Here is a 23,259-nt window from a genome sequence, read left to right on the forward strand (position 1 = left end):
CAAGATTGTTATTTAACTTAGCTGTCCCGTCCATTGACAGTGTACATGTTTGGCATTTTATAGGTACACCATTACTTGTACAAACATTTAGAACATTTATCGATGAATAAGATCTGTTTGAAACCAATTATCTTTAATGCAAGGAATATGAACCATCCAACAGACCAATTTGCTGCTTCTTTCCTAACCCTCTAACACCATTTAAATTAGGATACATAACATTTATGAAAATCTTGCTCCAAGCATGTTCTACCTAAAAAAAATGTGTGTTGATGATTAATAATTAATACATCCATACACAAAAACAGAGCAGTTAATAGGCTACTTCTCAAACCACATGTTTAATTTATGACTGTGCCCTACAAAGGCTGGCCCTCACTAAACCCACAAGAACAATAGAAACAGTATATTCAGTGTAAATTAAAGTGCAACAATAAATCATATTGTGTAGTGACAATGACCATCAAAGTGCCTGATGGAACAGTCCAGTGCAAGATTCATGGATTCAACCAATATTGAACACAAAACCCAACACTGCGTTTTTTGTTAGTGTTCATTTCTTCATTATTAAGTACAGGTTTAACAGACTCACATTTCCCTGTCCTTGACAATCTATCATGAAGGGTTACAGGACAATGTAGTTCTCACACACCGCTTCATTGATTTCACCAAATACACCCAGCACCCCTTCACCCACCCTCAACAGAACCAGCAAACTCCAACGCAAACAGCATGTGTATCTTAACACACTCACTGTATCACTTACAATGCTTCATCTTGTCACGGTAGCTTTTGATGACGCACTACCGTGTTAATGCCTGCCACTGCGTTTTGTATACATTTGGTATCTCCTGTAGTGCAAGACATTAAGATTATCACATCTGGCTACAGCATAAAACAACGATGATGTGATGAAGAAAAAAAAAAAATCAAGTTCATTAACATTGACAAATACTGTGTTTCAAACGGTTTCAGATGGCTCATTAAAGCAGACAACTTGTCTTGTAAGACATGACGTACCCAATATATAGCAGCTTCACACACTCGCAGCTTTAAATACACATTACACTTTCCCAGATCTTCGTCATTAAAACCAGTAGGTGAATTGCTGCACAAAACATAATTAGCACATCAGGTAGGAGTCCTGCACACATGTTCAACCTGCACCGAAAAAGAGCAACGGCCTTTGTCCAGTGCAGCGCAAAACAGTGAGACGAGTCAAGCTCATTTAATGTCATTTCCTACAGCGGTGTCTTTATAATTGTACTTTTTTGTCCCAAATAATGACATTCCTATACAAGTAAACTGCACTCTTAATTATCTTTTGAGAGATCACCGTCACCGTTTTTTTTTTTTGCTTTTGTTAAAATCACGTGGTTAACGTTAACGTTTGGTGGTGTTTTTTTGCATCATTTTGTCAGGTTTAGTCGAAAACAACCCATGCAAACCTCTCAAATACTGACGTTTGGTATGTGCCCCTCAGCATCTCATCCAGATGCACCAATGTAGACTCACTGGTCATCATTAGACTCTCTGGGCAACCGATGTAGTGAGCAAGACAGTCCACACAGGGCAGCCTACACGGGAGGTGGATGGGTCAAACAAACGCAGGACTTTTGAACAGGAGCAAAAGTGAAATAAATAAAAAACATGAACATGTCTCTATCCGTCACGTCAAGTTAACATCAACCACACTCGTTTCTGTTGCCTAAACCTAACTTCCTGTGACGACAGAAGTGTATTTTTTAAAAGGCTCACTTTTAAAAGACAACTGACACAGCGTCACTGAAGCACTTGGTTAGGTTTATTCAACAAAACTATTACTACTACACCCTGAACTCATACTCATCTGAAAGTTATTTGTGATACGTCAAAAGCGAACGTAATCCACCCACAACTACGTTTCTCAGGAAACGTACTTCGTAATGCTGTTTCATCGTATGAGAATGTACATTATAGTAGAAAGGGCTGCTGTCAACAAAACCATGTTAAATCATCCTTCCACAAGTTCTCGGGCCAGCTCTTCCTCCACTGTAGGCTGGACACCGCATGGACCGCAGTGTCACCACGACGTCATTACAGATCAAGCACCAGTGTTCCTTTACTTTTTTTGTAACTTTTGGTTGCAACCATTATAGAAGAAACTGTGATTTAACTCAGACGTGTGATGTCATGGCCGAAGCTGCAGCTGACACTGATCCGATGCATTTAGAAATGCAACATTTCCTCAATCACTCACCAGTGTTCATCACGCTCCCCCCACAGAGGGGCTGTTGAATTATTGTCATAAGTAGTTTGCTTGACATTCCCTCTACAACTCTCTAACGGCTGGTTCCTTGAAAATCAAACTGAAGAGATGTTTCCGGTGGAAGGAGGCCGCCCGAGCCCCCCACGGGCTTGAGCTGTTATCTGACGGATGCTTCGCTTCGCCGGCGTGAGATGATTTTGATTGTGACACTTCCACAGCCATCTCCGCAGCTCTGTTTGGACCTGCAGACAAACGCATGTGTGTGAGCATCATGCTGCGAGTGACAGAACCCCCAAAAAAAAGCTCCGTGGCAGAAAATGTAGCAATACAAACTATAGTCGGAAGGTAGAGTGCAAATGTTTCAGCTTCATGGATTTTGTTTCCTCTCCGTCCGTCTGTGTGTGACGCATGCTTGAACATTTGAATCACATAACGGTCGCCTACAGTCGCTCACCTCTCCATTCATGAAACAGTAAAGCAGTGCCACCACAAAACCCTGCAACACAAGAGACAAGTCACGTTATTCTTATGGACACACTCTACTTAAATGACTACAGTAAGTCCTCATGATATATGTATACTCTTATACTTATAGCCTTAAAGATATATATGGTTTGAGGTATCTTTCTCAGATATTGCGATAAGTTTTGGTCTGATTTTAAGCTTGAACTCAACAGTTCAGACCTAAAGATGGTCAAAAGGGACCGTGGGGAAAAGAAATTGGGTAGAGGATTGTGATGTGACTGTGTTATGTTACTATAGGTACAACATTTATACATTTTTATAGAAATAAGAACTTTCTCACAGTGCTGAGCTTTTTAACACTATTTCGCCTGCTTTATTAAATATACTTTCACAGGGCACAGATTAAGCTCGGGTACAGAGAGGAAGGGGGCCAATCCATTGAGTTTCGCTGCCCCACAAACCATTTTCTGAATCAGTCACGTGGCACGGCCAACTCGCGAGGCATCGAACATCACCACATACGCCACCAACACAAGTCTTGATACGCGCTCCACCAAAATCTGCCCGGATTACCCGACCCGCGCTTCGAGCTAACTCCATACCTGAAAGGACCCCATGCCCAGCTCGATGTAGAGTCTGGCTGCCACTCCGGTGTTCTCGGGCAGGAAGGCGAATACTGTGTAGTGCATCCCGAACAGAGGGATGAGGAACAGTGTGGATTTAGCCAGTCTCCTGAGGCAAACAAATAATAAAGGAATGAAAGAAGAAAGGCTTGACGGCGGTCCAGGTAACGTTGAGGCACAACCTCGGGCTAATCCACCGTGATAACGCATTTTCTCAATCAGCGATAAGACTCTCATGATAATCTTCTGGCTGTTTCACAACTTCTGTATTCTTTCTCTTATCTTTGCTGTTTTCAGTATCTTTGCTCTCTGTTTTCTTATCTTTGCCTTTTGAGTCGGTGGGGACATTTTGGAAAGGGGTGACATCACATGCACTCATGCACCAGTCAGGATTCAGCAACTTTGAATGAAAATATGATGACAGTTGCAGATTGTATTGCTTATATGTTGCCTGGCCAATGCCAATCAAATATGATGGAGCACATTAGCAGATTTTTTTTCATGACAAATCATGAAGATAAAAAGTTTCCGGGAGCTTTACATTAAGATGCATCATCTCCACAAAAATCAGAAAATGTAGCAATAATAGCTTTTTACATTTTTGAAATACTCACCTTTATCAGTGTTAGTCTCCTCGGTGTTACTTTGAAATGCCAGAATACATTATCCCGCCAAGTTTCATCAAAGGTAGAGCAGATGTGGCAGATATGAAATCTAACTGACCTTTTTTAAAACGACGCGTTATCAGTGGAATAGATTCAAATGTCAAAATACACAATAACCCTGATGCATTGTGCGTCAAATGCATCAGGTACAAATCTTATGTACAAATCAAGTTGTTGTGTATGTTTTGTTTTAATTACTAGAATCTCTTCAAAACATAATCTATCACAGTGGTTAATCTAACCCCAATAAAGGGGTCTGCACATTGTGCACATCAGATTCAAAGCTTAAACGAGGACACGACAATAGTTCTAAAAAACAAAAAGAATCACTCTTATCAGACATACCATTTTTTGCTGCTGGAAATTTGATTTTGATTTTTTTTAAGGTTGGAGTATTTTCAGGCCCATAATAGGATTGTGTTTGTCTTTTGTGTCCATGTGTCTGAATCAGATTGAAGTTTGTAAGACGGAGACAAAGCTTTTGATAGCGCGAAACATTGATTGAACTGGTGCAACAATCCTGTGGCACAGTGATAGAGGAGACATCTATTTCGGGCATCCGATGCTATTTTTAGATACTGCGTTCGTTGTTAATTCAGCTGAGCTGAAATCTAAACCAACCAAATGTCAAAAGGAAAGAAGGATTCACTCAGGTGAAGAAGGATTTCTGAGCTTCATAGATGAAGGATTTTCGCTATTGAACTGTGAAGAAGGCTTCGGTACTTTAGCAAGGGATTTTATCGATTGGCTTTTCTTTCCCTCCTCATAGTAAACGCCTCAAAGAAACTGCCAACAGTTTCCGACATATCAATTCCTTACTCAGCAGTTTCACCTCAACACTGAATAATTATTTCATCGTTCAAGAAGCACTGACTCAACTTAAATGTGTCTCCCAAAGAATTTTCCAAAAGTATGACGATGGTTGTTTCTATTGTATGTTTCCAATGTTGTACAAGGCTACAATATCAGAATATGCATCCGGTCAGGTGGTGTCCTCAGAGGTTGAAATTAATTTTCAAGGTTTTGGCACAACACAGTTATTTCAGAATATTTTGTGTGTGAACTTGGTTTCAATCTTGACTACATTTGTTTGGGGCACTGGCTCACAGGCAGACGTCAAAGAAAACACTTGCACTGATAACTCCCATGTAATCTTGATAAAAACCCAAAATAAAAGATTGCACTGCAGTAGTGTCGGTAAGTCGTGACTCACATGAAGTGTCCGGTGTCATGGTTCCCGGCCATGGTTGAAGATTTAAGCTTTTGAACCAGGATCCGGATCACGTTGATGAAGATGACAATGTTGATCTGGAAGAGATGCATGCACGCGTATTCACAGACATGCTCACCGTAAGAGAAGTATATATTAAAGTATATATAATTGCTGAGATATTAGCAAATGACCATTGGCACACCTGAACAGTGATAGTTTAATTGTACCTGTGCAACAGGGTTTTGTATACACATAGTGTTTACGCAGCGTGGGACTGCAGTAAGAGCAATGAATGTTTGGAGGCTTCCTTTTACATTAAGCCTTTAAAAAAGTAAAAAGGCCAGGAATTAATTAAGTCTGCTTTAGCATAAACTACCATTAGCATGCCTTTGATAACTTGTCGAATACATAGTCGGTGATTCATTTATTTTTCTTGGATACTGAAGGCATGACCAGCCCTGCTCGGCCTCTGATTGGCTCAGCCTGATATTCTGACATTAGCCTTAAACCAATCTCACTCCTCATGCATAAAGATAGCCAACAAGTCAGTCAAAGCAGAGAAGAACAAATCATGACTTTGGCATCCAAGTGATAAAATTGGACCCAAAGAGCATTTCATTAGCTGGCTCGCTATTTAATATTATATTTGGTTGCATGCTACAGTACAGCAGTCTTGGATGCTACTGTCCTGATCCTGCTCTTTATTGGATTCTAAAAGTGAAACATACATAAACTTCTGCTTGTCCAAGTATGTAAGCAAAGCCTAAAACAGAGTTATGTAACCGACAATGTATGTTTAGAGTTTTATCAAAATAGCCTAATTGAGTTTATAGACACCTTTTGCAAGGATCTTAGTCTGAAACAGCACATAAAATGGAGGTGGTGTGAAATGAAGGGCTCTTTGTCTTTATAAAGTCATATGAATTTCAAATGGATACGACCCTCCACTCACCAGCAGCGAGGCTGTTATCGGTCCTTTAATAATCCACCAAATAGCAACATCGTCTGTGTCGTCCCAGCAACTGCAATTCAAGCCAATGTCCGTTAATTAAAATCAAAAGACACTGAAATCCTAGAATAACTACTTCTGTTGGGTACAATGTTACCATAACAGTGAAGTTATGAGAAAATATAAGCTGCCTTTGTGGCGTAACGTGTGAGAAATCGTACCCTTTGTCATCATAGAAGAATCTGGTCAACACCCAAAGTATAATAACTGTTGATGGGAGCCCTGCAACATAAGAGCAGAGATTAATTAGTAATACGCTGGATATGTGTCAAGTCAAATTAATCAAAAGCTCAAACCCCAACTCTCATGTGTGCTGCATTTTTAATGAACATGTTGTTAGGCATATAACACATTGTGTATTAAATGTATCCGTCTCCCAATTGCATCTCCATGCTAGAAGAAAAAACAGACGCAGGAGACAGGAGAGAGAGCAAGATAGTGCAAACCGGAAACGATGCTGATAAGACACATGAGAGCCACTGAGTGAGCGCCAAATCATAAACGCACCCTGGTTTGCTTTTCAGTTTGTAAATTCACAGACACTCAGGACAGATATTTAGGTCCAGATTTCCTTTGGCAATAAGTGGATAGAAGTTTGTATTTGCCCATTTCTACCGGCTAAAGATTGCAGGTACTCTTGATCCTCACTAATAAATTACAACAGGTATCCTCACAGTGTCCTCACAATATCAAACCGGTATGTTGTTGTTTCTCACCTTCACTGTTGCACTATACACAACGTGTCAGCTTGCATTTGTACTGTTACATTGTGGTAACAAGACTGAAGTGAAACAGTCTGTGGAAACACCCGAGAGTACGGGCTCAAACAAGGAAAATATTCAGCCAAAAGAAAGGGATGGTGATCCCATAGAAATCAGTTGACTGGGAAAAACTGGATGACACAAAGGGAAAGCACTCAAAACATCCAGCTCAGTCAAGTAAAAGATAAGAGAGGGGAAACAAAGGGATCGCAGAGGGAACAAGAACAAGTTGCAGCCGCAATCGCTGCTTATGATCAGCTATTGTGTAAATAAATATGTGACTGTGTAGTGCAATCTCAAGACGGACCAACGAGAAAACCTTCCAGTATCATCCAATGCAGCGCAATACAACAAAGTCACGAAGTTAAACTGAAATTATCGCCTGTCCAACACTTGCATATGAATTCTTGTCCAAAAACTTGTCTTGTTACGTGACGTATGACGTCCCAAATTGCACCAATGTATCCTATTTGTGCACAATTTGAAGGATTTCGCATTGGACATGAGTCATCACAGGGACCTTGGCCTTTGACCTTCAAGAGTTGCATCAGTTCATCCTTGAGTCAAAGTGGATATTTGTGGGCAAATTTAAAGAATTCCTCCTGAGATTTTGTCCACGACAATGGACGGACAAACAACCCAGAACCATAAACCCTCTGGCCACATCTGTAACTGGTATGGAGGCATCCGAACGTCTCTCCTACGCCAGCTGACTACCTGGAAGAACCTTCTGTATTCCACCAATGCATTTCAAAACTCTGTGTGTGTGTGTGTGTGTGTGTGTGTGTGTGTGTGTGTGTGTGTGTGTGTGTGTGTGTGTGTGTGTGTGTGTGTGTGTGCGTGCGTGCGTATCACAGTCTATATATCATTAGATGTACTGCTTTTTTCCACATAATGACACATTATCAAAACAGGCCCACATTTCTCATGAGTTTGATATATTTTCTTCATAATATTTGGTATGAAAGGAAGTGAGCTACAGAGTCTCCCTCTGTGCGTATGTCCTGAAGCTGTTTGTTTCATTTATGACTAATATATCACCTCCAAAAAGTAGAGTACTGATCTGACCATGGAGCACGGCGAAAGCCACACTTACACTTACGCAACCCTGAGTAAGATCATCGATAGCAATACAAAATAATTCCCCATTAAATGCTTAGCCTCCAAAAATGATCTCGCTACATGGTGTTTCACATCCTCCCTTTTAAAATTGAGCAATTGTGGGACAACTTCATCAGATCATGTGAGGATTAACACCACTTGTCTTCAGACGACTTCCTGAGTCGTCTCCACTCACCCCATCCAATCAGAATGTACCACCAGAAGTATTTCCTCTGAGAGACGAAGGTCAGAGCCAGCAGGGTCTGCAGATACATGCCCTCCACCAGCAACCAGAAGTAATTGGCCAGGATGCTGAACTGGAAGAAAGCCACGGCGGACTTGCACGCCGTCTAGAGAGGACACCGTGCAACAAAGCTAGTATTAGCTATATTACCATTATCTAACACGAGGCAGTCCAGTTAAAACTGTTTAGATAGTTTAAATTCTCTCTGCACACAAACAAAGGTATTAATGATATAATAGTTTACTACATCTATTGTTTTCGCACATTCTGTTATTATATTATGAATTAATGATGCACAAGGACGTGCATGTCAGTTCAAGCGGTAAGTCAATGGCATAATATATATATATATATATATATATATATATATATATATATATATATATATATATATATATATGTATATGTATATGTATATATATGTATTATGCCATTGTCAACAGAGTCCACTTAACCTCATGGTTGGCCCTCGCTCTACCACAACAATAACCCACGACAAAATGCCCTACATGGTGTAGTAGTAACCATAACTACAGGATTTCTTTTTAACATTTCATTCACGACAAAAAAAATTAAACACACCTGCTGTTCAAACAGGTTTTCATAAAGGAGTTGAGAAATCTTGCCGACTAATGACGAGATTTTACTGCAAAACGACAGCTGTCATTCATCACGTGTCTTCCCCTCTGGCAGGCCTCTTCTTATTGTGAATTCAAATAGACGGCAGATGTGGGATACTTATTGGCTAATAAGCGTGCTCACCGTGGACACAGAGCAGTGGTCCAGGGTCTCGTCAGCAAACAGCACGGTGTCTTTAATGAAAACAGCGCTGGCTCTCAAGACGAAGGAGGAGAACAGGTTGATGTGGATGTAGTTTCTAGTGCAGCGGAACTTCCTGAAAGAGGCAGAAATACGAATATACACAAATGGGACTATTAATAGCGTCACAATCCTCTAACAAAGGCTTTACTGGGGCCTCTATTGATCTGACAGGCGACCATGTGAATATCTGGATATTTGTGTCTGTCGGAGCATATTCCAGCTGTATACTCGTCATTTCAGCTCACCGCCCTTCTTATCACTCCAGTTAGGAATGGTTGGTGAGTGAGCATCTTCGCTGTTGTCCCTTTTATTGCCCTTATTGTGTGTGTGTGTGTGTGTGTCTTTCTGTGACCGCGTGTGTGCTGCTCTGGTCTTACCTGAAGGCAGTGAACACCACTATGGCTGTGATGAGGGAGATGAGCGAGGTCGCATAGCCCACTGTGTAAACCTGTCTGAACGTGGAGAGGTAACTCGTCTGCAGAGAGACAAACAGGGAATTGTGATGCTGTCAAATGTACGAATGGGAAATAACGTGATGAGTGAAAACAGTGGATTTGACAGATGTGCTTCGGTACACTACAATTTCAATTCAGTTTATTTTGTACAGCCCTCAAATCACAAATTTGCCTCAGAAGGCTTTGCAATCTGTACACATACGACATCCCTATCAAACGACCTCACTCAGATGAGGAAAAACTCCCCCAAAAACCAGGAAAAAAATACTTCCGTACAGAGGATCCCCAGTACATTTATTTGGCAAATGTAGTCATTTTGCTGTTTTATAATACAAAATATAATCAACAAATAAAATATCATATATTATCATATGGGAAACTAAAGGGGGAATTCACAAGTCCATAAACTAGATACAAATTAGCCCCATATGTAACAGCCACAGCATTCAAATAAGTTATTATAATCTAATAATTTACTAAGTATTATTCTGAAATGGGTCATTCTGCATGATAGTTTTGGTACTTCAAGTATATTTTGATGCTAATACTTTTGTACTTATGTAAAATGTTGGATTTGTACACTGTTGTATTGCTGCTTCAACCTTGCTGTAGTTTGTCTTCTTGAATTATATCAAACCCGTTTGATTGTTTCCTCGCCAAAGCCGACTTCAACAAAAGTATCACGTTGCCTCTGCACTAAACCTAGAAAGAGGGCTGAACTAAAAAAGAAAAGGTGAGGGGGATAGAGCAAACAGGAAGCAGTACCAAAATGAATAATTAACTGATTGGCATGATTGCAGCATCGTGTGTGTGTTACCTCAGATTCAGGCTCGCTGTCGTCGCTGAAAGCGCAGGCCTCATCGTAGGGTGGATACATTTCCGACCAGCCGTGTGCAGTACAGTTCCTGTAGACATACCCTGATGTGGGAGCAGGCAGAAGGACTCAAACCAGTGTGTCGCGTTTGATCCGCAGACATGTTCACAACGCATACAACTCATTCAGAGGCTCAACCAATGTGTTAGTCTTCTTCTTTCATCTTCTCTGTGGCTTCATTTTATCTGAAGCCTCGGATTGTAGTTTAAATTAATTCTGCTGAAAATGGTTGACAATGTAAGTTGATAAGTGGCCAAATGTCATATTACAAAAGTGACCAAGGTGGTGTTTGCATGCGACAAAGTCTCACAATGTGTGTGGACGAATCCATTTTGGTCATCAACACAACAGTCTTTATCGTTTACTACATTAAAAACCTGTGATGTTGATTTAAATGTCAATAAATAAATATATATGTTCTAAAAACTAGGAAACGTCATCTTAAAAACAAACCAAAACAAAGCATTTACTCCTTCAAAATAATTTTCCAACGTACATTCTTGAGCATAAGAAATGAGATATTGTAAGCGCCGATTGGTACAACTTGTAATTTCTGTGCACATTAGGACCGTTAGACTTGACATGTCCTCTCTTTTCACTCCATTTCACTCCATTAGTGCTCTCAGTCAGAAACGTCCATTTAGAAACAGCCGGTGTCGATAAAAAATTGCCAGCTGGATCGCTCCCCTGCACTGCTGTGTTTGTGGGCTTGTACGTCTGAATGTGTGTGTGCCAGATAGCACATGCAGGCTTTAGCTGGACTGTTTGAACTAAGGCACACAGAAATGCATGACAGTAGATTGTTTGTTTGTTTCTATTCCCTTTGGAACTGAGCAAACGGGAACTAAAGCTGGCAATTAAACTGCTGAAAGCAAAGACTACGGTCTGTTTGAGTAATCTGAAACTCAGTTCATCACGAGCCCTTCTTTCCATCAAGGTAAGATGTGAAAGTGCATTGCTCCTTATGATCCTGACATTTCCTCTTTTAATGACTTTGCTTAATGGCAATTGAGGCCAAACAGTCCGACATCTTTGCCTTTCAACTCGAAGACAACGTTTCCCATATTTAAACAGATGGACTAGCTGTCTTATGAACATTAATTTACAAATTAATACATGATTGTACTCATTACTATAGCTTTTTTTTTTTAAACATTCTAAATATAAAACCTCTTAAACTAGACAAGACTTTTATTCTCATGACTAGATTATTCAGAAGATGTCTCTCTTGGTGTCGTTGGCACCATCTTTCTGGAAACACAAATCCTTCAGCAGCTCAAGAGGAAGTCTGACTGTCGAACGTGAACCCTGCAGACAAGACTCCATTTCTTCTGCCAGAAACATCCCAGAGCATGTACTGTATCTTCTTGCCAACAAACATACATGAATAATTCATTGTGCTCCTTCATCAAAGTGACTCCAGCATGGACTCGCGCTGATTATACAGAACAGATGATTATACTTAGCGATAGGACTTCGACATCAACTTCTGTATTTGAACTACTCTACTGATTTTATGACTGACATTAAGTTAATCTTTCCTGTGTTTGTTGAGTTTTGGGATTAACATTGAAACCAACCTAGATTGCTGGAGAAATGTTGGAAGATCTCGGAGCAGGATTTGTTGACTACCTGCCCGACCTCCGCTGTCAGCCAGCAGCCGATCTCATCCCACTCTGTGTTGCATCCTTCAAACACAGACAGAGGAAAGCAGAGCCAGTCAGCAAAAATAAATAAATATATTCATAGTGATGCACTTTATTTACAAAGAGAAGTTATAAAGCACCTTTGAACCCTATGAAGCCATCTTAGGTCCCAATGAGGCAAATAAAATCAGATAATTCAAGATATACGTGGATGTTTTTAATGGAATACAGTACAGATAAATAATTTAAAACACACATATATATATATATATATATATATATATATATATGAATCATAATAATCATAAGCATCATCATAATGATAAGAATAATTATCATAACAGATAAAACATGTTGAAAATAAAACTTTCCAAGATATACATTTGAAAAGGTAATTAATGGATGTTGCTGTTTCTTCAATAAATGTGTTTCCATCCACTTGTTTTTATTGTTTTTATTTCCAACAAAAATCAAACACTTGGCTGAGGTGGAATAGTTGATGTATCGATTACGTTTTTTAAAGTGCAAATTAAAGAGACTTATATCAACTAAATCGTCATGAATATGAGTTATGTGAGACAAAGACATTAAATCTGTGTGGAGCGAGACTTTACATTTTCTCAAATTAATACAAGAAACAAACATAAATTATATATTTCCATGTCCTTTTTTCCATGTAAGTTTTGTTGCACCCTTGTCTTCTGCAATGGTTTATTGACACCCAACAAGAAAATGTATTTCTTTCATTTTTTTTCATCCTAATGAACAAACACCTTTTGATGGGAACACACTTTCATTTGAATTTTCTTTTGCAGATTTTCTGGAAATTCAGTCAAAGAAAAACATCGGAAATATTTAAAAAAAACGGTTTAAATGTGTTTTTGTGTGTTTATGTTGTCCAAGTTCATCTGAAATATCACCAATGTAGAGTTAAAAAAATCCATTGTACTTTTTGGGTATTCATACCTCCAACATTTATACTTTACTTTGTATATACATCCATATTACATAAGACAATAAGAAGAATAAGAAGCCTAACAGCTGCATGAATTAGCTTGTGTGTGATGATTTATAAGCCTTACAATTATTGGGACCCTACTGATGAAACATCCACAACGTAATTGTTATGCTATTTGTGCCTGTTAAGATTTGGCACTGAGAATCACATCACAGCTGTGAATATTCTCCAACATCACCAGAGAAAATATTCTCTGAAGTCCTCGTGCTTTTCAGATGAATCTGTCTTCAGAGTGTAAGCAGACATCCTCATGCCTTCAGGCTTTGTTCAGTGTCACATCACTTGCCCGAGCTCCACATGCCTGTGCCAAGAAACTTAATTTCACTGTAAACAAAAAATGATTATGCATCCATTGTTATGCCGATGACCTTTTATATTTGTGTGATTTCCTGCCAGCAGCTCTGCTTGTTCACAGCTGCCAATGTTGGTGAAAAAATATCAAGAATAATAATTATCATATCTATATGTATGCAATTTGCGCATTTGGATAATGTATTGTTTGGCTTCTTTCATATATCTGATACCTGCAGAGTTCATGCTTCCTGTCAGTCCTTTGTCATCCAATTTAATATCAATTCAGTGCTTTTGTTGGCTGATTAAAATTGTCATATACATTTCTTCAGAAGACAACTTGGCAACACAAAAACTAGATCTCGGCTCTTTAGGGGCAAGACTGTGAAGCCTCTGGGACGTTTATGAATTTGAAAAATTTGATGGCCATGAAATTTGCTTCAGTCAGACATCCACATCTCCCTCAAGAGATTCCCATCAGCTTCAGCTGTACTTTGTGTTTAGTGTTATTTAGTCTGACTCACGGGGATGTAGACTGTCGTTTAAGTCGGCAGCGTTTTATTTCTTCTATAATGATGTGCAGAGTCGGCCCTTTTTTTTTTTTTTAGAGCTGACAGTGCTGAAGAAAAAGGTCTGGCTTTGTAAGACTAAGTGCTATTTAACAAACGTTAGCAGGCTAGCAAACTAAAATAAGAAGGTTATCATGGTATTTAATGTAGGCCTAGACGCTAAACATCAACATGTTGCATTGCGAGCATGTTAGCATGCTGCTGTTAGCATTCAGGAAGTTCAGCCTCACAGAGTTGCAGTGGCGTGACTGCACTCCTACTCTTGTTTGACACATTTTTCTGTTTTACAAGTCTTTTTGAAATGTTGTCTTTTCTTCACCAGGACAACACGAGGGTGATCTAAAGATTATTTTCCGCTGACATTCACATAAACAGTTTAAAAAGACAATTGATTTTTCTTACAGTATTGTGTGCATGTTAAAGTAACCAAATATCACTTTAAAAAAGAAGACTCCTCACTCAGCAAATGCTCCAGCTTTGTCCAGTGTTCGTACCTCGCATGCCATATGAATGATCAGTTGCTCACAGCATTACAGACTGCCTGCTGTTACATTTATTGAGAGCAGGCTTGGAATATTTCAGCCCACCGCTTGTCTTTCATCGAAAATCCATCCACACCAACCACTGCGACTGCTAGCGTACATAGAAGTCACCTGATTACCGAGTCCCATATGTATTCTAATACAACCAAAGGAGGATATTTGTACTAATCCTGGCCTAATAAATCTTTATTAACTGACAAGTATTATCGACAGCTCTTGCCTTGTTTTGTTTTTTCAGTTAATGGACTGCTGTAAAAGCTTTTGCTTCATATCACTACGTTTTTTTTACCATCATTTCCCAGATTCTCAATAAACCTGGGAAAAATCACTGGTATCTAATGGACTTCACATATTGATGAGGAGATGGTCTCATGAGGCGAGGTGACAAGTTTGACAGGAGTGAGATAAATGGACGGAGTAACTCTGATACATATCATTTATTGTGATAAATGCGGAGCTGCAAATATCTGCAGTCATCTTCATCCACATTGAGTAAATGTCAAAGTCTGTGATGATATTATTTATTTTTTTGTTGTTGTTTCTTTTATCCCCAAAGCTGAAATATAGTCAAAATATATGCCAATTTACTGCTTTACGCAATAAAATACTAAAATTAATTAAATTATTTGTACTTCTCCGGCGCTTTAAGTTTCAAGCAACAGTATTCCCGATTTCTAAAGGAAACAAACAAAATCTTTCTCTGTGTAAAACTACGATTCCTATCTTTGTGCCGTCATTTATTTATTTTTTCATCAATACATTTTAATTGGTGGCAAAAATAAGGTTTAATGGATTTAAAGCACACAATAATAACGTCAGTTACTGTAATATTTAAACCCCCTTTGTTGTAAACTTAATTGAAATGCCGTCACTCATCTACTGGAATGTCATTTAACTGTCAAGATTTTAAAACAGGACTAAAAATTGTGTTAACATTCATCTGAGACAGAGCCGACATCTGTCTTGGTGAAATATACATTTTCTCTCTGTACCTTATTTTCTCTGCACAAAGCCAGTATATCTAATCCATTATCCACTCCTTCTCCAGTGTGTCTTTATCTCACAAAAACAACCTGCATCCAATTGGTTAGTCTCACGAAAATGATGTCATCGCCAACATCACTCGAGGAGACAATAGGATGCAGTTATTCACAGAGGACGCGTGTTGTCAGGCTGAGTCAGACTGATATTCCTGAAGCCAGCGATCCAGGAGGGGCAGAGGGACTGCGTCAAAATGCACTTTCAGATCTCAGATCGGTTTAATTTATTGTTAGCGTTGTAATTCACTTTAAATTGCATTCTTTACAGGGTTGTTTTGTTATTCATGAATTTACTTGATACTATTATTCTACCTGTGCTTTTCTTTTTGCTCACCTGTAATAAATGAATCATTTTCGGCATTAGTTTTTATCAACCATGTTTGCTCGGATAAAGGTCCTTCAGACCAAAAATATTCTCTGCGTAGATTTGAGTGTGCGGGTATCTTTTCTACCAGTTTGAGCTTTTTTTGATTCTTCCAGCACCTTATTTAAGATAAAGCCGGCCCGAAGCAGGGGTTATCCTATATTTACCTCCATTAGTTTTTATAGACACAGTCACACTCCCAATCGTTCCTATTGCATCCAAAACCCAGCCAACACATTCAGGTAAGATTGTGTTTGTATGACGAGAGCGGGAATCCACGATGTTAACAATCAGCATCACCAGTAAAACAGTCTCTATAACATTCACACTCAGTTTCTTAAGTGAACACTTCTAGTTTTTTCCCTTTTCAGTTAATTATTCAGCTCTAATTATTCAGCTCTTGCACAGCTCATTATATATCATGTAATTTATGAATAAAACATGCTATTACTGTTAGTAGTGTATTACTAGTGGCAATGTACAGTTGTTATTGGACCCATCCCTCATATATGTGGGTTGAGGAAAGGCCTGCCCAAAATCAGCCACAACAAAACTTAAAAAAATTGCATTTCTCTTTGTTCCACTTTGTCTCAGAAAACAACCCAGTATGTAATATCATATATTAGAAAATAAATTATTTCTCTGATGGAGCCAGAGCAGCGTGAAATTAAAGTATAAAATATTTACAGATATATAAATATATGGGGACCACCTGAGGCTCTGGGAAGCCTGTACCGTCAGACAATATTTACAAAAGACATTCAGAAGGGTTATGAAAGGCACATGCATAATTCATCAGTTCCCGTAGCATTCTCACTGCTCACTGGGACGCGTGAACTGAAATACACCTGTACGATAGGTAATAGAAGGTCTAGCACTAGGACCCAGGGAAGAAACAGAGTCTTTGTAAATGGGCCTTTCTTCCTGCACTGAGACACACCTGAGACAGAGCCAGCCTTTGTTTGGGGAACGATGAGATATTTCTACGAGCTTATCGTATTAAATTAAACGTTTGTTAAATAATTGTGGTATTTGTTAAAATGTGTCATGTTTGATGAGGGAGTTTATTTAAAGTGACTGCTTATGCACGTCAGCCCAAAATAAACTATACACAAGCAGAACAGAGATGCTTTAATACAATATTAACAAAGTTTATAACAAATATAGATTCATACCTACATTTATATGTATCTCATGCAGTAACCTATGTCTCACTTGGGGGAGGGGCCTGTTTATGCGTTACATTGCACATGTTTTCTAAAATGTTTACTTGTGCTTCTGTTTCTTTCAGTTCATAACAAACTGGTACTACTAGAACAGTCAATTATGTTTTTTTCCAAACCTACTGGCATGTGTGTTTTATTGTGTGGTTTGACTCCTTAGCTTGCTGTGAGGAGGTAAATGTGAGTGTTAATGAATAGTTTTGATTTGGTTCAAATTAATTTGGGTCCAGCTGTTTATTCATAATGGTCCCATATAAAATGGAAAATATCTGCTAATAAAAGGTGGCTTCTTATCATATTAAGAGGGCTAACTTGAAACACTTGCTGTGGCCACACTAAGCCTGCTAAATATAAAAGATGCATTATTTTCAAATCCAGACTAAGCCATAATTATTCAGAAAAAAAGCGTTTCAAACGCCCCCCTGTCAAGTGCATCTTGTTGAAATTCATTGCGGGTAAAATGATTAAGATTGACAGTGAAGTACAGGCTTGCAAATAAAGGATGTGTACAAGCTTGCTGTTGGGGTTTAAACGAGGTGCAGCGTCTTCATACAGTGACAAACTACTGCTGAGGTAATTGGAATCAAGGATTAAGAGATTACATTTTCCAATTGGGTTTAAGTCAGATGTTGGCCTCTGAATTTTAGATTTGGTGAAAAGGGAAAATTCTCAAGCATACCGTAGGTGGGAGGATTGCCTTCAGGTTTACACACGTGGATAATCCTAATAGAAAAACACACATCTATTGAAGAGAAGAAACTGCTTGTGTTACAGATTTCATGGCAGAGACGGCCCATGTATGGCATGTTGGCATGTGGAACAAAGCCCTGCGGCAATATTGACGCAGCTGCTGAGGTAATGGCACTTGAGGAAAGAAGAGGTGAAGCCAGACTGGATTTAATTACTGAATATCATTTGTTGCCGTACATAAAATATCTGGCAGTGGACTGCAACAAAGCAGCAGATGAATTTCGTCAAGAAAGTTGAAGCTTTATCGAGAAGATCTGATGTTAAGGTGACGGAGGAAGGGGGACAAAGTGCAACAGACAACATCCCCATTTTGTATTTAGTGTGGCATTATTTTCTATCAATTAATGCCTGAATTACACACGGAGCACGGTCCACACAGATCTGTAGTAGAAGGTCAGCGGCCAGGATGCCGCTTGTAAGACAGCTTATCACAGACACAATGACAGTATGTGGGCGTCAAAACGAAAATAAATAATGGATGTGGGTGTTTTCAAGTGCAGCCTATGTTGGGTGGTTTTATTTTTCTCCCAATGTGTTATTTGACATGAGCAACATTGAACAGTTATGTTATCAGGAAACTTTTGTACCTATTACAATTTGGTGTTGGATGAGCGCAAAAATGCTGATTTAGCATCTACTCTGACAGAAATGAAGAAGATTCTGCTGATTCAGCTTTTTAGCAACGCGGGCCTGCGGGTCTGTGGATCAGACAGTCGGTCGGTCAAACGCTAAGACAGCTGTTGAATTAATTTGCATAAAAATGTACCTTATCCATTACTTTATGATAATAAAAAAACTTAAAAACTAATGACAGTGTCATCAGTCTCAGCTGTACATTGTGTTTAATACAATTTAGCGAACATTAACACGCTAACAGGCCTAATTGAGATGGTGAACTTGGTAACCAGTATACACGCTGAGCGTTAATCTTACGGATTATGTGCGAATACGAGTTTTACTGTCAAGCGGTGGAATAATATTCCCATTTGGGGGTTCCTGATCCTTGATGCTTCAATTCAGATCTCTGTATTTGAGTGATGTGAAAACTGTGATGTGCTGTTTATGAAAAGATATCATTTTTAGCCTGAGATTGGAACAAAAAGAAAGAGACACAATTGTATGATCTATGTTGAAGAAACAATTGTAACAAAATCCAGTGCAGAAAAATAACATGAATTATAGAAAGTTACACTGTTTCACTGTGACTGACTTCTTTGTGTTTGTGCTTAATCGCAAGGGGGGATTTTGAACAATAATTTGAGAAAAAAATAAATGTTCTCTGTCACAATTAACACTTATGCCAAGCACATTATCAGTTTGAAACATTTCCTTTCATGTCAACTAAAAGGTTTTGTCTTCCAGCAGTGATTTATGCAGGGGGCGTAATCAAGAACCAGCTCTTGAAGAAGCTACTGTATACATTTAGCCACTTAAGTGTCACCTCATTGAGGATTAACAACTACGTTTGAAATTACCTTGCACTCAGTGAGTGCTGCCAGAGGAACTATTACAACCGTAATTGTATTTCTCAATGCATTTATTCGGCAGCGTGCGTTTACATGACTTCTCAATGGAATTCAGTTTTAAAGCTAATATTGAGTGGATATTTGTGTTTGTTAGCCAAATCTGCAACCAAATCAATAGTTTGTTGATCAATTTGTTTATCAAAAGAAGATTTATCTGCATGGTAACATCAATTTATTAATGCTAAATACGGTTGTTTTATGTGAAGTGTTACCATCTCTAACAGTTCCAATTGGTAAATTGTTAATCAAGAACAAGACCGAGGGTCTAAAGCCATGCTAGCAGCTCAGTCAGCTAAATGCTAATGTCGGCATGCTAACATACGCACAATCAGGACTAAACACAAACTAAATCACATAAAGTCTAACACCCTCTCCTGTCCAGCCAAAATACATTTTAAAAAAATGTTGTCAAAAGTCAGGTTCTCAGGAAAGAAGAGGGAGGAAAAAGAAGAAAATTAGCACTCAACAAGATGGCAGCATGGTGGCTCTTCTCGAACGTGTATAGCTATTATGCTCTTAAGACGTTTTGGGAATGCCGTGTGGCAGCAATCCAGTATTTATCATATAGTCATATGTCATAGTCAACCACCTGTGTGAAGTCAGTCCTTTGTGGATCACCTCAGGGTCTGTTCACAACGACCATCCATAGTAAAATATATTTTGCAGGTGTCGTTACCGTGTTTACCATCATAGTTTATAAAGTTTGTGAGCATCCTAACGTTTGCCAATTAGCCAGTGGGTATGCCGTTAGTTTGGCGGGTAAGATGGTCATAACTCTTGTTTGGAAACCAAATTGTTGGAGAAATAAAAATGTCGCTGATGATGGTGCTTCTAGATGAAAAGTCAAGATCAGCAAAGTTACAATGTCACAAATGTCTGGATCAAATCCTATGTTGTAATTCACTTAAAACCCCCAAATATGAACCCCATTGGTGCTGCTAGATGAAGTCACAGGATCACTAGTCACGAGGGTTCAGCCACTTGGCACCAAATGTCATGGCAATCTCTCCAGCAATCAAGTTATGTCCATCTGGACCAAAATGGTGGAGAACTGAATCAAACCAAATACGTCCAAATGAGACAACAGTAAGTGGCGGATTTTTAGGCCAACGACATCATGTTTCACAACAGCATGCAGGATACGTCTAATTGGGTCTATTGCCACCAGCAGATAGTCACCGGTGTTTGTCATTAGTTCACAAAGGTGAAATCGCACCTCTGCACGGCTCTCCAGCTCTGCATGATTACATGTCACCTGCGTGGTCGGCGTCACACTGATGAACACACCAACACACACACACACACACACACACACACACACACACACACTTCGACAGTGAAATTCATCAGTAGACATTTATCTGTATAATGAGCAGCTGAGGACAATGTTGCCCCAAAGTGTTCACAGTCATCAGTGATAATTAAGATCAAAGTAGTACGGAAATGTTAAAGTTCAACACTCTCGCGGAGGGGAGTTGTTAGAGTGTTGTTGTTCTGGGGCAGTTTCTGATGAAGTGGAGAAGAGCGCGGCTTCAATGGCACAGTTCGACATGGCGACACCCTGTGCAGCCCTCTGGGAGACTTCAGGTTCATTAGTATTACATGAAGTCAACGAGTCAGATTGGAAGGACGCACAGGTAAAGCCTCACCAGGAGGACCAACAGGTGTCAGAGTGGGTGTTACATCAGTATGATGAAGAGTACATGGTGTAATAACACGAGTCCATGCACATCACTGATTACAGTCTCTGCAGTCTCATTCTTTTTACTAGATAAGATAAGAAACTAAGGATCCCACTCGAGGAAACTAAAGTGAAATTATTGGAGAGTCACGCAGTTCTTCTGCCACAACTGCAGTAACTTCCTTTTTAAGACACCCAACAGAGATGGAAGACATAATTTACTGAATAAAAAAAAAATATTCCCAGTATATACTTAATTACAAGTAAAAATATTTACAGGTGTGTAGTTGATATCAAAATATAGACCGAGCTCAAAGGTAGAGGGTTCGAGCAAGGGCACACAAAGAGGGCGGTATAGGGAAGGAGCCACTGCCGGTCTTTACTATTATTTAATCACTTTATTAGGATATGAAGATACATGAATATCAACACGTAGGCAATAGACAAAAGATAGATACATGATAAGTTAATATGTGGGGGGCTTCGAACAGTTTGTCGACATTACTTGGTGCTCTGAGAGATGTTGATGGACATTTTTCACTATTTTCATACATTTTGTATCTTTAGTTGCAGCTATACAGATTTTTTTTTATAAAAATGAATCCAGGTAACATGCAAAGACTTTGTACTTTGTATTCAATTGCTATCTTTAGAAAGTCAAAGACAACATGGGCTTTTTTTTGGTAAGATTGTGGCTCCATCATGAATTGAACTGCAAACTTTGCCCACAGTGCTAAATCAAACCATAGAACAGCAAGTATAACTGCAGATAATAAAACACCCAACAGAAAGTTGGACCCACATTTCCTCCCTGTGTGTTCATAATGTGCTGTTTTTAGCCCATCTTAATTATTTCCTTTTTGTAATTTAGCTCACACTCCTGCCTATTAAAAACCTCCCGCATGCAGTGCACCAACGTGTTTTGTACAACCTCACAAAGAGACACACGCAGCAGCAGCAGCAGCAGCAGCAGCACGTGAACTCACCGCTGTCGGTGTGGTTCTGTACTTCGCTCCTCCTCGTCTGCCGGCAAACCTCCCGAGCCCTCAGGTGCTGAGAGATGATGGCGCAGTCCGGATGAATCGCTTCAGCCTAAAAAAATACGACACAACTTAAGTCCCCTACAGTGACTTAGAGCAAACAAAAGCACCCGCAAGTTGATGCTCTTTTCTGTGAGTGAGTGAGTGAGTGAGTGGGTGCAGCGATACAGGAAACGCATTAAACAAACAATATTCTTACTCTTTTTTATAAACTATATATATATATATATATATATATATATATATATATATATATATATATATATATATATATATATATATATATATATATATATATAAATCTCAATAAATGCCCCCATTATTCATGAACGTCTCTCAGAAGATGTCCAAATGTGTGAAAGTAAAAACATATATCTCTATACAATTTATAAACCTTTGTTATTTTGTATTTTCCGGATAATAAAAGCTCTTAAAAGTTGTATTTTGCCCCCAAAATATGACATCCTGACAGGACTCAAAGTAAGTTCTTCTTAACATGCAGTTTGCAAACGCATGTGCTACAAGACAGTATGTGCACGTCATCTCTTCGATGCCTTCCTTATCCCAGTTTTCCCTGTTGATTTGAGTTGTTGACGCTGATTGATACCGGACGTGATGGGTGCAGCCTTGATAACTAATTAGCGCCAGCGGCTTAATGAGGACATTTAGTGTCAGTGTGCTCCAAAGAGCCGGGAAAGGACAGGGGATAATAAAGCTAATAGCGTTGCAAATAAATGTCAGTAGGCTTTAATGAAATATACAGCTTTCATTAGTAGGTTACATTCAGCAGAAAGGGACCAACTTCTGCTGCACTTTTCATTACTTCTTGAATACAAACATTGTGTCTCAGACAGGAAGAATGTATAAATGAAAGAATAAACACTCACTATAGGCCTATACCACAGATGGAGGTACAGGATGAGGAGTGAGAATGTCTCCTGTCGTCCCGGCAGCGCCTGAGAATACACTTCCATTGTCGTACTCGTCTTCTCACGTCACTCATCGGAGGATGATGATGATGATGATGATGATGTGCGCTAATCCAGGTTACTTGTTCCTCTGGTGCCTCTAAGACTGACTTCTTCGTTA

The 23,259-nt window shown here is 39.2% G+C and overlaps 1 protein-coding gene across 1 annotated transcript; it reads right to left on the bottom strand.

Moving 5' to 3' along the window:
• Positions 1–831: 831 nt before the first annotated feature.
• On the bottom strand, positions 832–23,144 carry ghrhra (growth hormone releasing hormone receptor a). Its single transcript, XM_068571180.1, has 13 exons — positions 23,058–23,144; positions 22,117–22,222; positions 12,061–12,168; positions 10,424–10,524; positions 9,529–9,626; positions 9,092–9,224; positions 8,282–8,435; positions 6,385–6,445; positions 6,167–6,236; positions 5,215–5,309; positions 3,316–3,445; positions 2,703–2,744; positions 832–2,490 (listed from the first exon to the last, which is right to left on the bottom strand). The coding sequence occupies exons 1-13, from the start codon at positions 23,142–23,144 to the stop codon at positions 2,344–2,346; spliced, it is 1,332 nt and encodes a 443-aa protein (XP_068427281.1). The 3' UTR covers positions 832–2,343.
• Positions 23,145–23,259: the final 115 nt, after the last annotated feature.

This window comes from Clinocottus analis, unplaced genomic scaffold (genome assembly GCF_023055335.1).
Source record: "Clinocottus analis isolate CAN_PGR_092001 unplaced genomic scaffold, fCliAna1.0.p SCAF_11, whole genome shotgun sequence".
Classification (NCBI taxonomy): Eukaryota; Metazoa; Chordata; class Actinopteri; order Perciformes; family Cottidae; genus Clinocottus; species Clinocottus analis.

Coding starts and splice junctions, on each gene's coding strand:
- ghrhra (XM_068571180.1), bottom strand. CDS start 23,144: ATGGAAGTGTATTCTCAGGCGCTGCCGGGACGACAGGAGACATTCTCA. Junction 12,169..22,116: donor ACAGAACCACACCGACAGCG/GTGAGTTCACGT, acceptor CTGTGTTTGAAG/GATGCAACACAGAGTGGGAT. Junction 2,491..2,702: donor ACTGTTTCATGAATGGAGAG/GTGAGCGACTGT, acceptor GTTTGTCTGCAG/GTCCAAACAGAGCTGCGGAG.